At 35.0% G+C, this 13221-nt stretch overlaps 2 protein-coding genes across 4 annotated transcripts; one reads left to right on the top strand and one right to left on the bottom strand.

The window, feature by feature from the left end:
• The first annotated feature begins 622 nt into the window (after nt 1–622).
• On the top strand, nt 623–2561 carry LOC124823147 (transcription initiation factor TFIID subunit 8-like). Of its 2 annotated transcripts, none has more exons than XM_088111710.1 (2): nt 623–915; nt 1011–2561. In XM_088111710.1, the coding sequence occupies exon 2, from the start codon at nt 1239–1241 to the stop codon at nt 2379–2381; it is 1143 nt and encodes a 380-aa protein (XP_087967836.1). In that variant the 5' UTR covers nt 623–915; nt 1011–1238; the 3' UTR covers nt 2382–2561. The 2 variants fall into 2 exon arrangements, with proteins under 2 accessions (XP_087967836.1, XP_047151256.1); XM_047295300.2 differs by having other exon boundaries at nt 1128–2561.
• Nucleotides 2562–6323: 3762 nt separating this feature from the next.
• On the bottom strand, nt 6324–11914 carry LOC124823160 (protein LONGIFOLIA 1-like). Of its 2 annotated transcripts, none has more exons than XM_047295331.2 (6): nt 11729–11914; nt 11140–11463; nt 9686–9738; nt 7764–9614; nt 7521–7662; nt 6324–7361 (listed from the first exon to the last, which is right to left on the bottom strand). In XM_047295331.2, exons 2-6 carry the CDS (start codon nt 11291–11293, stop codon nt 6682–6684), a joined length of 2880 nt encoding a protein of 959 aa, XP_047151287.1. In that variant the 5' UTR covers nt 11294–11463; nt 11729–11914; the 3' UTR covers nt 6324–6681. The 2 variants fall into 2 exon arrangements, with proteins under 2 accessions (XP_047151287.1, XP_087970491.1); XM_088114365.1 differs by having other exon boundaries at nt 11716–11914.
• Nucleotides 11915–13221: the final 1307 nt, after the last annotated feature.

A 13221-nucleotide genomic window follows, 5' to 3' on the forward strand; every position in this document is an offset into this window, starting at 1 on the left:
AATATTATATATTATATATTATATATATATATATATATATATATATATATATATATATATATATATTATGATAAATATAATAAGTTTTTAGTGTTATAGTTTACCTATATATATGTATTGTATTTTTAAAAGTTGTGTAACGTACTTAAAAGTGTGAAAAACATTATGTTGTTCACGTATTTATGGAAGTTATTTGTGAACGACATATAATTAAGGATAACATAAATTATAGTAAAAAAACTAAAAATTGCAGTTGAGAAATGGCTTCACTACCGACTAATTTATCAGTTTGAATTGGAAAACAAAAGCAATTTGGGTCCCAACTGATTTCTCACCTTTGGAAAGGGTCGCTTTAGGAAATTATTTGGAGAGTGGGATATTTATATAAATTTTTAATTAAAAAGTATATTTTTAAAATAAAACTCCCAATAATACCATATTAGATGTAAAAAGTCATAAGGTAGAATATATAGTCCAACAAATTTGTTATTTTGATTTATCATCTATTTTTTAAAAATTAAGCATGGCAAGAGATGACAAATGGTTTCTTTCCTCAACTAAAACGACGCCGTTGGATGGGAAATATTTATGATTATTTTTTGGGTATAGATGCCCCTACCCAATTAAGGTTGAGTTAATAGGAGGGTTCAAATCTCGAAACCGCATCGTGTCCGTGTCCGTGTCCTTAATTCTGCTTCCAAACTTCCAACTCCCTCTGCTTCTAATGGTAGCAGTGTAGTGTATTTCGATCCAAGGGTTTCCCAGGGTTTAACCTCAACCAAACCCTAAACCCTAAATTTCCCAATTTCTTCCATCCATATTCCGCTCTGTCTCTTTCTCTCTCTCTTTGTGTCTCATAATTGCTGACCTCTCTCGTTTGTGCTCTCAGATCCAATCACCACCCTCTTATCACTGGTAAGATTTTCTGCTATTTTCCTTTTTCTTTTTAATTCCCTTTTATGGTGAATATTTATTTCCGATTCCTCCTCCCTTTTTATTGGACGAGTTAGGGTTTTTGCTTAGCTAATACATATTGTTAGTGGGAAACGCCGAAATTGTGATCTTGACATTCAACTCAAGTTCTGTGTAATCTGAGACTCGTTTTTTTTTATTGCGATTCTTCTCAGAAGTGATTGGCGTTGTTCGGGGTGTGGTTCTTGGTGGGATTTGGGATGCTGAATTATAGTGATTTGGGGAATGTGTATGGTTGGGTTTTCACGTGATATGAAGTGCTGAATATGAGCAATGGCGGTGGGAAGACTGGAAGACAGCTTGAGCAGCCTGGCCCATGGAGGAGGAGGAAAGTGGGTGATGGGGATGACTTTGCCAGGGGAATTGCGAAGATTGCGGTAGCGCAGGTGTGCGAAAGCGAGGGGTTTCAGGCTTTTCAGCAGTCGGCTCTTGAGGCGTTGTCTGACGTTGTGGCTCGGTACATTTTTAACGTTGGGAAATCGGCACATTGCCATGCTAATCTTGCAGGAAGAACTGAATGTCATGCTTTTGATGTCATTCAAGGGTTGGAAGATATGGCATCAGTGCAGGGATTTGCAGGTGCTTCTGAGGTGGACCATTGCCTTGAAAGTTCAGGTGTTATTAGGGAAATTTTTCATTTTGTTAACGAGGGTGAACCGGTTGTGTTTGCGCATCCTATTCCTCGGTTTCCAGTTGTGAAGAAACGGGTGCTTAATCCAAGCTTTTTGCAAAAAGGAGAAGAACCTCCCGGCGATCATATTCCTGCTTGGTTGCCTGCCTTCCCTGATCCGCAAAATTATTCACAGTCACCAGTGGTGAATGGAAGGGGTACAGAACCTCGTGCAGTAAAATTTGAGCAAGAAAGAGAGAATGGCAAGGGGGAGTGGCCTGTGTTGAATTTGAAGCAGCAGATGGTCTCAAATATGTTTGACAAGTCTGCCTTGGACCCTGCAGACACTAAGGCAAAAAGAATAGCAGCAGAAGGTAACCCATTCCTTGCCGCTCCTTTGAAAATTGAGGACAAGGAAATTGCATCTGTTCCCCCTGCAGCCAAGGTTTTCAATGATGTAGTTCTCGATTATCCTGCTGTTGAAAATTTCGTTGAAAATGAACCAATTTCAGCTTTGGAGACATTTGCTCCAGCAATTGAAGCAATGAAAAGCACATGCTATGATTCTAAGGAAGACCAGACAAAAAATTTTGTGAATGAGAAGCCTATTGTGCGTTTTAAGATTGGGATCAAAAACAAATTATTAGGAAGGTCCATTGGTTTGATCCCACAAACAGAGGAGCATAACAAGACTTTGCCATGGTTTGCGATGGAAGATGAGAAGGATGACAGGAAAAGGAGGGCAGAGAAAATTCTAAGGGAATCCTTGGAAAACCCAGATCAGCTTGTTCAGTTGTAAACTAGATTTTTCTTTAACTAGAATCTGTATACTTGATCAGGAGAATGTCAGGATAGCTAGTTCTGGGATATTCAAATCTTGGTAACTGTCTGGTTAGGATGGATATTACTATTTTGCTCTGACATGTTCTCACTTTAACAATCTTTCAGGTATGTGAATGTCAATTGTTTGGTAGATCAATTTATGATTCTTTTTATTGAAGTCCTTTCGATCTGTATGATCTTATGCTAAATATAGCATATAAAAACATCTCAACTTCTGACTTACTCTAAATTGTGTACTGTACCCATTTGCTTCGTAGTTAGTGCTACATCCACAGGTAAATTCCCACAAAAAATACAATCACGTTCCTTTATGGTTAACCTACAAACTGGCGGTAGCACCCTGCTGTTTCAAATCACGTGTTATAGCTAATAGATTAGAGGACAATGCATAAGATTCGTTTAATAGTTACTCTTATTTATCCTCTGCACATTGTCATTGTAGCATGTTCATGTATAAAGAAATAGTATCTCAGCTTCATGCCTAAAATGTACAGAGAGAACTATTTTTCTAGTATATAGCTGTTGTATTTTCCCATTTTTCTTGTTAGCATTTTCTGTGTATTATCTTGAAAAGCCACAGTTTTTCTTGTACAAAGAAATTGACTTTTTTACTATTTTCATTTTACATATTTTAATCCATTTTTCCTTGTTTTAAATGTATAGTTATTCTTGCCCTAAAGTATAGTTGCTATTTTTTTTTGGATTTGCTTTTAATATTGGACATCTGTAAACCCAGCAATACGGAGTACCGAGAATAACATAAATAAGGGTAAAGTAGATTATAAGCTTTAGATGAATAATTTGGCATACAATTCAAGGTATGAAGGTAGTCAGGTTAAAGTAGTTGCTATAGAGGAGGAATAGGGCATGAATTTGCCTTCGTAAGTTTGTATATTATCATGTGAAAATGTCGAGTAAGGCTTTCCACAAGTGAGAAAAAAAGGATCAAACAGAAGATAGTTCAACTAAAATGGTACACGAGGACGCAGTAAAACATAGAGGAAATCATTAAAAACTACTTCTATCAGAGCGAGCTTATTGAAATTTGGTTCTTGTCAGAGCCCAATGACATTTTTCTTCCTATTGCTGTCTAATGTTTTATCAAGCTCTCCTGGATCAGTTGTCATATAGTTGTTCTTAAACTGTAGAACTTACACGATGCAATTTTACTGGTATCTTCGACTTCTGCTTTATATTATGCAAGGATGTTTTGAATTTATTGTTCGGAAGCTTACTTTGTGCTACATATCTATGGCTTCTGATCAAAGTTGCCATATGATATGGCCTTTTTTTTTTCAATTTTTTATTAAAATATTTTCATTTCAGATAATTTGTGGATATGAAATTCATGTTCAGCTCCAATCCTCTAACTTAGACTTCTAGATTGAAGCAATTTGCTTTTTTCAAGTGTCGTGGTAGTACTAAATTGAAATTTCAATTATCCCATTTGTTCGTACTAAGACTCATCTTTTTTCCCCATATCATTTGTGGAACAATGTGAACTGTCTATTTATCTTGTCTGTTGGATGTTCGATCTAAAGTGTGGAATTAAGGTTGGACATGAACAAACAACCCACATCTTCCCCTGGTTCTTTTTCCCACCACTTCTCATCGTTATAATTTCAATACTTCTTACAATATCTTGAAAATCTTGCTATTTGTTGTGGTATTAGATTTTTTTTTATATTTCTAAGATGTTTAATACATTTATTTTCTCAATTAATATTTTCTTTTTAGGTTGTAGTAATATTTGTACGAGGGTTTCACAGTTGTAGAAAGAAAAATGGGGCTGTTTCGGAAAAAGGACGATTTGTAGTTTGTTTACTGAATGAGAGCAATTTTCAATGGGTTTCCTCCAAATTTATCCCTATAAAATTATGAATATGGAGACTTATCCCTATAAAATTATGCCTATAAGAGACTTATAAAGTTGTACGTTTTATTCCAAGTTTATTGGATAGCAGCACTGTCTTGGCATCGATGCAGATTTTGGGCTAAAAAATCACTGTCTGTTCAGTTCATAGTCAAATTTTCTAAAAATGTTTTTTTCAGCTTAAGTTTTACTTGATTTAAAGTTGCAAACAATTTGGCCCAGTTCACTAGTTCATGAGCTCAAGTTTTTAAAAACATATAATCAATTATAGCTTTTTTGTGTGAAAAATGATTGCCAAAATGAAAAACAAATATATTATATTTTTGGTAGAACCAGGGCTTAGAATGGAATGGATATTTGGTGAAGTTAAAGGGTAAAGTGATGGATTCACAGTGAAAATCTTAAGAATTAAATGGAGTTTTACACAATAGTTTTAGGTAAGTCATTTAATATATTTAACTTGTGTGGGATTCATTCACTTGTTAAATTACTCAAATTATAGTTAACTTAAGTTGATCATATTTAGTTATTAAATCAATTTCATAAGGCTAATTAACTAGTTCGGTTTTAAATTAATATCTGAGTTAGTTCAGTTAGTTGTTATCGCTCCTAAATGCAATTATATGAAAATGGTTGTGTTGTGGATGTGCGTTTTCATTTCTCTGATGTTGGGTAGTACTGTTCAAAACTCAAATTAATGCACAGACATTTTGGTTTGCATTACTCCAATTTTTGTCTGAGATGGCTCACATGACTTAAACGTCCCAACCCAACAAGGTTCATCTTACTAAATTTATTACGATAGTGTTAGAAAAGCCCATCACCACTCAGTTATTTTGTCATTTTATTTAATGCACAGGTATGCTAATTATGATTCTGTTAAATGCTCATAAAGTAAATGAAGTGACGCAATAAAAGAACAAGCTCCTCTTCAAGCTATGTTGTTTATTCCAAAATGAAACCATTTCATTTTACAAGAGACTGTTTTAAGGAAAAAGTAGAAACATAAGAAAGAAGATTCAAATTACTCCTTATATATAATGATTTAATGCATCTTTCATTATTAATCGAGAAGTAGTTAATATTGTTTAAAAATTTAAAATTGAAAGGCAAATTAAATGTTTTTCTTTTTCAAAAGATGTCTAACTTTTAATAAATGTATTCAATTATTATGAGCGTGAGAGTGGAAATAAAAGTAACTAATACAGAGGGTAATATAACAAAAATTTATACAAACAAATAAATATACCATTTCTTGGTTAATGTCATTTTCAGATATTTAAATGAGATCTCATGTATTTTGTGTAAGGAAAAAAAGAAGTGGTTAGAAGGTGAGTAAAACTCAAAAGTACCTAAAAAGGTTTATTTTTTATTAGATTAAATATTTTATAGCAATGTTACTTAAAAATAAAACAAAGCCATAAATGCAATATAGTTCATATAGGCCAAATATAGTTATTTTGAAGAGACAACTAATTATTGTAGAAGAAAAAAAGACACTTAAAAAGGAATCAAAGTTGTAAGTGCAATAGACTTCTTATAGATAAAATATGGTAATTTTGAATTAAGTGTTGATATTTATATTTAGGGCATACATGATTAATTATGCTTCTAAAAATGGTTATTTTGTTTCACAATTGATTAACTATTATTCTCACCATTCTCGTTTATATGACAAACATTTTTTTTCCAAATACTATAAACAAATTTTACTCTAAGCACTAAAATTTTGGAGGAATATTAAATTTCCAGCACAAAAAATAATATTTGACCTTGGTTGCACTATTACAATATGTTCTCCCATTTTTTATATATAAAAACGTAGAGGATATTAAATATTTATCTAATAGCCACTTTACTATATAGCTAATCACTTAAGATAAAATTAAACTGGATAAAAATATCTGTTTATATAATTTTTAAAATGAACATTAAAAGCAATAAATTACAAGTTGTTACTAAATCTCAATATAAAATTGTTTTGTATAACATCTTTTTTCTTATTTAAATCAATAAATAAAGACATACACCACGATGTTTTCTTGTTTTATTAGGATTCAGACTAAATTTAAAAAAGAAGAAAGATTTATATGTAACAATCTGCATATTTTCAACAGCTTGTCACAGTTCACACCACTGATATAGGTTTGTCTATATTTCTTCATGTATTTATGAACAGTGACTATGCAAATACATGAAGAAAGACAGCAAAGGCAAAGGTAAACGAGGAAACAATTTATACTAAAACAAGTGAAACTGCAAATTAAGCAGTTTATTACCCATCAAACTATATATCATGTGTAGCTAGATTAGAAAGGTGAAACATGAAAACTACAGAACTAGATATATTCTCTTTTACCCTCATACTTTTTAGCTAAAATTCCTACTTGAAAAACACTAGTTTCCTGCAATGTGTGCCAGTGTGGTTTGCTACTTCACCTCTCACAACCTCGGTTATCAAATCCTTAAAGATCAAACGTTCAATATCCAACACAACATTTGGTATCTCAGTGCAGCAGTTAGTCCAAATTGCATGGTGATGCTTCAAATTTTCATCCTCATGAGCTAAACTGACATTCCCATTTTGAGGCTGCAACTGATCTATTTCTGTGCACAGCTCATCCAAAAGCTGCTGCCCTTTTGGTCTTGTGCCTGCAAAATCACTTGGTTTGGACCACAATGCTGAAGAACTATCCAATATCAGCTTTTGAACTAGAATGTCATTGACAACATCAAATATGAGTTTTCTTTGCATCTGCTCAGGATTTTTTAACCTGGCAATCTTTTTTGCATTGGCTTCAATGTTAAAATGTCTCTTCTCTGTCTTCACTTTTTCAAGTGCAAAGAACAACTTTGGATTAATCAAGTGACCCGGCGAGTGAAATATCTGGCTGGAGCTGTGGCCACTGAGCAGACCTGATGCTAACAGTATTTCTGTTATATACTTATGGTCAGGGTGCTTAGTGTAATTGAAATTCATGAATTTCTCTTCAATCCAGTCAATTTCTTGAAGTATATCCACTGAGTTCTCTTCACTATCACCATCAGTGCTTTGAGCTTCAGCTGCAGCAGAACATTTGAAAAAAACCAAAATGTAACTCAGAATTCTTCCCTGTATAATTTATGTAATACCACTAAAATGTGTATGAGTGGTAGTGATACAAGTTACTTGCAATTGATAAATGGTTTTAGATTATCCTTGACTCAATCTTTGTTGCTTACCTAAATATTTTGAGATGTCTGGTTTCTTTTTCACTGGAGATGGTGGGTCATCTCTATAGAATGCAGCATCAAGAACAGACACAGGACTTGGTTGTTCCACAGTAACCATTGTCTCAGCCTTCATCAACTCTTCAAATGCATTCTGATCAACAAAAGAATGTTAAATTCATTCTGTTCAACAAAAAAATGCTTAACCAATTGATTCAGTTGCAAAATTTTACTCTGCAAGGAAGAAATACTTACATATTGATGCATAGAACTCAGCTGGATGGAGGAACTGATGATCTTTCCAGTTTGATCAATTCGAATGACTTCAATCTCACTATGACCGATCGAGTTTCTTTTGTCGTCTAAGTTCGAAATGACATTAACATGGTGCTTAAAATTCCTCCAGTTACTACTGATCTCACTGAAACGTTCATTTATTTGCTGTAAACTGGAGAACTTATGTGTTGGTGTTGTACTTGGAGAAGACAATTCCACAGGTTGCCTATTGTGCTCTCTTGTGTTAATGCAGGAATCCGACGATGAACTGGTTGGTCGTGAACACCTCTCCAGATCAAACTTCTTTTGTAATCTGGGGCTCCCAGTCACAGTTATATAACCAGAATTGGTGGTGCATTCTTCATTTTTGTCTTGAGAAACTTCCAAGGATTGCATCAATTTTGAAGTTCTTAAGCTTTTATATGATGGACGAACCTGTTGGCCAAAAGTACCCTTGATATTTTTTGTCGAACTTATGCCTTTAGCACTACTTTTGTCAATTAATCTTCCATTTCTTGGATTACTAGGGGAACATTTGCTGACACCAGATTTTCCATGAACTGATAATTCTGTAGGAGAAGGACTATTGACTTTTCTAGTAACTTTCGCAGGTTTCATGATGACAATTGGCAATTTACTACCCCGGTTAGAATTTGACATCTCAACCGTGACAGATGCCAGGTCTTTCTGTCGTACTCGTGGGCTTTGTATGTTCGAGTTTTCATTGGAATTAGTACTGTTCCTATTGTCAGATGGAGAATTTGAAGCCTGGTCTCTAGCAATGTCTAACGAATCTTTACGTCTCTGCATTGCTTCAAGAATGTGTTTAAGGGCTCTGAGATCCTTTCCAGACTTTTTGAACTCAAGTTCTGCCACCCTTTTCTCAATTTCCCCATATACCGTGAGAGAGGTCTTTGAGGCTTTTACATCAGATTCACAATCTTTGGAAGCTTGTAATTGAGAACATTGGATTGCATCAGGTTGCCTCCAAGGATTTGATTCTAGTGCAAATCGTGAATAAGGCTTTTCATTTGTGATTGAATCAGCCTTTCTAAACCGAGGCAAGGTGAATTTTTGGTGGTGCTTATCTTCATCACTTGTGCTAGAGCAACTAGAAGTTCCAATCGGACTCCCACAAGTTTGTGTACGCTCCGGTAGGGCTTCAAGTCCCATCAACTTTGCTACAACACTGGAAGATCTTTTGGAAGTTTCTGGTTCTTGGAGTTGGTTAATCATTGTGCTAGAGCTCTTTGCATAACCCTTCTGCTGACCCTTCAACAGGTTGCGAGACTTGTTTCCTTCATTGGACCCTTCTCTGCTGTCCAAGGAAAGCCTTGGGAATTCCTTATGCTTTGTGGCAGATTTGAATGTTTCATCATAAGAGAGCCGTGGTGAGTCCCAAGGTGTTTTCTTGGACTTGGCAAGAGTATGGAATGGTTCGCCGGCAACTGTAACTCCTGCATTGACAGATTTTTGTGACCGCAGAGGCCGGGGAGAGTCTATGAGTTTCAAGGTATTAGTGTGACCCTTCTTTTCCTCTTCAGCCACAGTTCTCACAGACAATCCTTGAGCTTCTTTATGCATCGAGTCTTTGACAATATGATTGAAATGGAGGGATTGATGGCGCGAGGTATCAAGTTGCCTCTTTGCTACCTTTGAATTTGTATTTTCAGGAATTCTTGTCTGATTTCTTGATGATGATTGCATCTGAATGGTTCTGTTAAACTCAAGGGATGACATGCTAGATGAACAAGAGGATGAAGATATAGAATTTATGGATGATTCTGTGGAGAATTGTTGCTTTTCTCTAGCATCCTTCAGATTCTTTGCCTGCACCGATACAAATATTTAACAGATTTTCACTAAAATTCTGCACAAGAGTCACACTACTGCTATCTTACCTTAGTTTTCAGCGTTGTACCGTTGAGCTCTTTAATTTCGTAACTGCTTGCACCTGAGGAGTGAAGGAAGTTTTACTTAGAAGTTAGAAGGAAGTACAATGGAATATTTTGTCAAAGGTTAAGTTTTCCTAAATCCTTTTTCAAACATGCTGAAGCTCCACAAGTCACAGATCAATGATATCACTTTTTAGGATTTGAGTTCAGCAGAAATCTGGAAGTTGTGTGAGAAACAACGATGTTGGACACAAAGTTTTCAAGTATGCATCGAAAATCAAAATACACAATGATTCATTTTTGGCTTTCGGCAGAATGACGTTCTGCTTGGGATGAGATTTTGAAGCAACTTCAAGCACCCATGTTGCATTGAATGAGGAAATGGAAACAATTCCATATATTCTGCAATGCATCGCTTTAAAAAGTTTTTTTTCTATACATTAGAAAATTTTCATATAAATTTTCAACTTTCGTATATTGAGCATCTTCCATCTTAGACTTCAAAAGAGGAAAAGTACTCAGATTCTTATATTGGATGGATTATGTAACTTGCAGAAACTACAGAGGAAACTCCCTACAGAATTTTATCAGCCAAATTCAAAAATATGTAAAAAAAAGAACATATTTTTGAAAAGCATAAGAAAAAAAGCTCCAAAATTTAATTACAGTCACTTGCATTATCAAACCTGAAGTTGTCCACTAAATTTATATATTCATTGGAAGATGACATATAAGAAGTTTCACCAAAATGTGATTTTCTTAGATCAGCAACCAAACAAAAAATTCAAAGACTAGGAAACAGGATGGAAAAACAACCATGTTTTGAGTTGAAACCACTAAAAAAAACAAACTTTAACTACCCCTCAAAAGCTAAAATAAAAATGAAGAAATTAAATTAAAAAAAGAACTCTGTGCGAGGACAAGTTCCTGACAGATTGAAATACGTTAATCGTTTCTAAAAATTAATGTAGGAGAAAGCGAATTCTAATAAAAAAAATATATTGGTAATGCATACAAAAAAATTAAACATATACTCAGTACAAAACTAGAAGCAATTGAAGCAACAAACTTGCAGCATTTCTCTATCTCGATATACGAGATAGCAGAGAAGTTTTGTACGTATACCTAACACTTTCCACGTTATTAAAAATGCTAATTTGTTTGCTTAACCATTTGCCTTAATTTTAGTATGCATGTCAATCAAATTTTCTCTCACCCCAACATCTATCAAAAAGGTATCAAAATCTAAAAAGTACAAACACCCAAGTTGATAAATCTGACTGCAACATCAAGAGTTTTTCAGTTTTTAAGTTTATAACGGTAGTTGCATCAATTGTGTTTTTGCAGTTTTTCATGATATGAAGAAACGTGGAGAAAGCCTCGTTGTGGATTTAAAACCTTGCTAACATCATTATATCACTTTCAAAACTCTGAACAGAAACAAGTATATCACAGAATACCTGAAGTTGGTCTGTGCTGAATGCAGGTGCCGGAGCGTTGGCCCGTGAGGAAACGGTGGCGGTCGAAGAGCTGAAAAAATCCAGTGATGCACCCAATTTGCTTCTGCAAATCTGGGTTTTCATCCTTCAAGGATTTCAAAGACTTCCCAGACATTTTTGCTTTCACAACCTTCAACTTTGCAGACTCCGCAAGGTTATATTATGTTAAGTCGCAGCAGTACCAGCAGCAAGAATCATGTCCCTAAGAAGAGAGAGATCTTGTATTTCTATAGGATTCAGTGGAGACAAAAGGATTTGAATTGTCAAGATGACTCAGCACAGAACCTGAGCCATAAGAGTTTAAAGTTTCAAAACAAGATAGTGACAAGAATTTGCATACTGTGTGCTGAAATATGAAGACCTGGACATGCAAATTTCAGGAAAAGTTGTTTTTGTGTGTTACATGTGTGTGCATGTGTACAAAAGAGTGGGCAGAAGCAAAGGGAGAAGAATGAGATGCAGCGAAGAGAATATTATCTACTGCAGAAACAGATGGAACAAAAGAGAAGTGGAAACAAAGGAATCACAAAGTGCTACCGCTAACATCCACCTTCTAGTGGAATAACAATGCAGAAAGTGAAGAAAATTGAGGCACCCAAGAAGAGAGATGTTTTGTTAATTTTCTCTGGGTTTTCCCACAGAATAAAAGGATTGCTTTTGTTTTTTGTAATCTCAGCAGGTGCAGAAGCCAGAGTGTATTGTGTTGGGTGAGAGAGGCGTTGTAATTATTATATATGTGAGGCAAATGTTGAAAAACAGGTTGCTTAGAATATAGTATAATATAAGAAGTAGAGACAACCTTTTAATTACATTACGTAAGAGAGAGGGGAAATGGGTGGAATTTGGGGTATCAAAATCTGAGTGCCTTAAAGAGGGAGAAAGTCTTTCATACTCAAACAAAAATACTCAATTTTCTGAGTTATTTTTGAAGGAAATCGGTGTATAATAAGCCACTATTAGCACGTCTATGATATTGTATAGTTTTACGTGATTTATAGTTGAATTTTCTCAACTGGTTTATGAAAAGTATGACTAATGTCTGCATAAAAAAGATGGAATTTAATACAGAAAATCAATGGTATAATGAGTAGATTGGAAGAGCATTTTGCATAGTTGAATAGATAATGAAGTGAGTGATTTGTAAAAAGGAAAAGTAAAATGTATAATTATTAAAGAAAGAGGAAGGGTAAGTGGGATAGGCGTGTGTGAATGTGTGGGACAGGTTAATCAGGTCTGGTCTTCGGTCATTTCGTAGCACTTCCATGTGGACAAAACAACGTGGGTGGGACTGTGCCTTCAACCTCTCTCCATGACCATGTGGAGTTTGTCAGACTCAAAGAAAAAATAACATGTACAAGTAAGGAAGTGGATTTTGTACCAAAACAAAAAAGCAAATTTAAACAACAAAAGTGAATACAGATATTCAGTGAAAGCCTGCAGGATCTAAACCCCTTTGTTCAACCATTCTCATACACACAGATCCCACTTTTCACCAAATTGCCCTTCATCTCTTCTCACCTTTTTCATCATACTTGGGACCTGCCCTCAAAATGGATCTCATTTCACAGTCATTCACTTTGCCATCCAAAGTGCAAAACACCCTTAATTAAACTTTTGTTTTGCCTACCCAACTACATTTATTACATCAATGTCACACATACACATTTACCTTACTGCTGGGGAATTGCGTTGCACTTGCAAGCCACACACAGTGACATAAATGAATATCTCTGCATTCAATTCTCTGAAAGGGTTGTCACATGTTTAACCTAACACATTACACATACGCATCTTGGTGAAAATGGGAATTCAAGAAAGCTATTGTTATTGTTTCTATTCCGCCCGTTGCATTTGCTAACCTAGAAAGTAACAAGAGTGGCCACTCCCAGTGCAGTGAGTTGGGTTAGGTGCTTTTTAGTTGATACATTTCAGCACAAATGTGGTCCTGCTACAATGTGTCACAAACATTATTATGAAAACCTTGACAGTTACAAAGTCTAGGAATGTGTTTGGACCATTAGCGTTTCCAGAACCATGAATATG

Source organism: Vigna umbellata, chromosome 4 (assembly GCF_029865625.1).
Source record: "Vigna umbellata cultivar VRB3 chromosome 4, Vumbellata_1.0, whole genome shotgun sequence".
NCBI lineage: Eukaryota > Viridiplantae > Streptophyta > Magnoliopsida > Fabales > Fabaceae > Vigna > Vigna umbellata.

What these genes read in the sequence shown, in the direction of transcription:
- LOC124823147 (XM_088111710.1), top strand. Translation starts at nt 1,239, where the DNA reads ATGAGCAATGGCGGTGGGAAGACTGGAAGACAGCTTGAGCAGCCTGGC.
- LOC124823160 (XM_047295331.2), bottom strand. Translation starts at nt 11,293, where the DNA reads ATGTCTGGGAAGTCTTTGAAATCCTTGAAGGATGAAAACCCAGATTTG. An exon ending in TCAGCACAGACCAACTTCAG is followed by an intron (nt 9,739 to 11,139) that starts GTATTCTGTGAT and finishes TTCACTCCTCAG; the next exon opens with GTGCAAGCAGTTACGAAATT. An exon ending in GTACAACGCTGAAAACTAAG is followed by an intron (nt 9,615 to 9,685) that starts GTAAGATAGCAG and finishes GTATCGGTGCAG; the next exon opens with GCAAAGAATCTGAAGGATGC.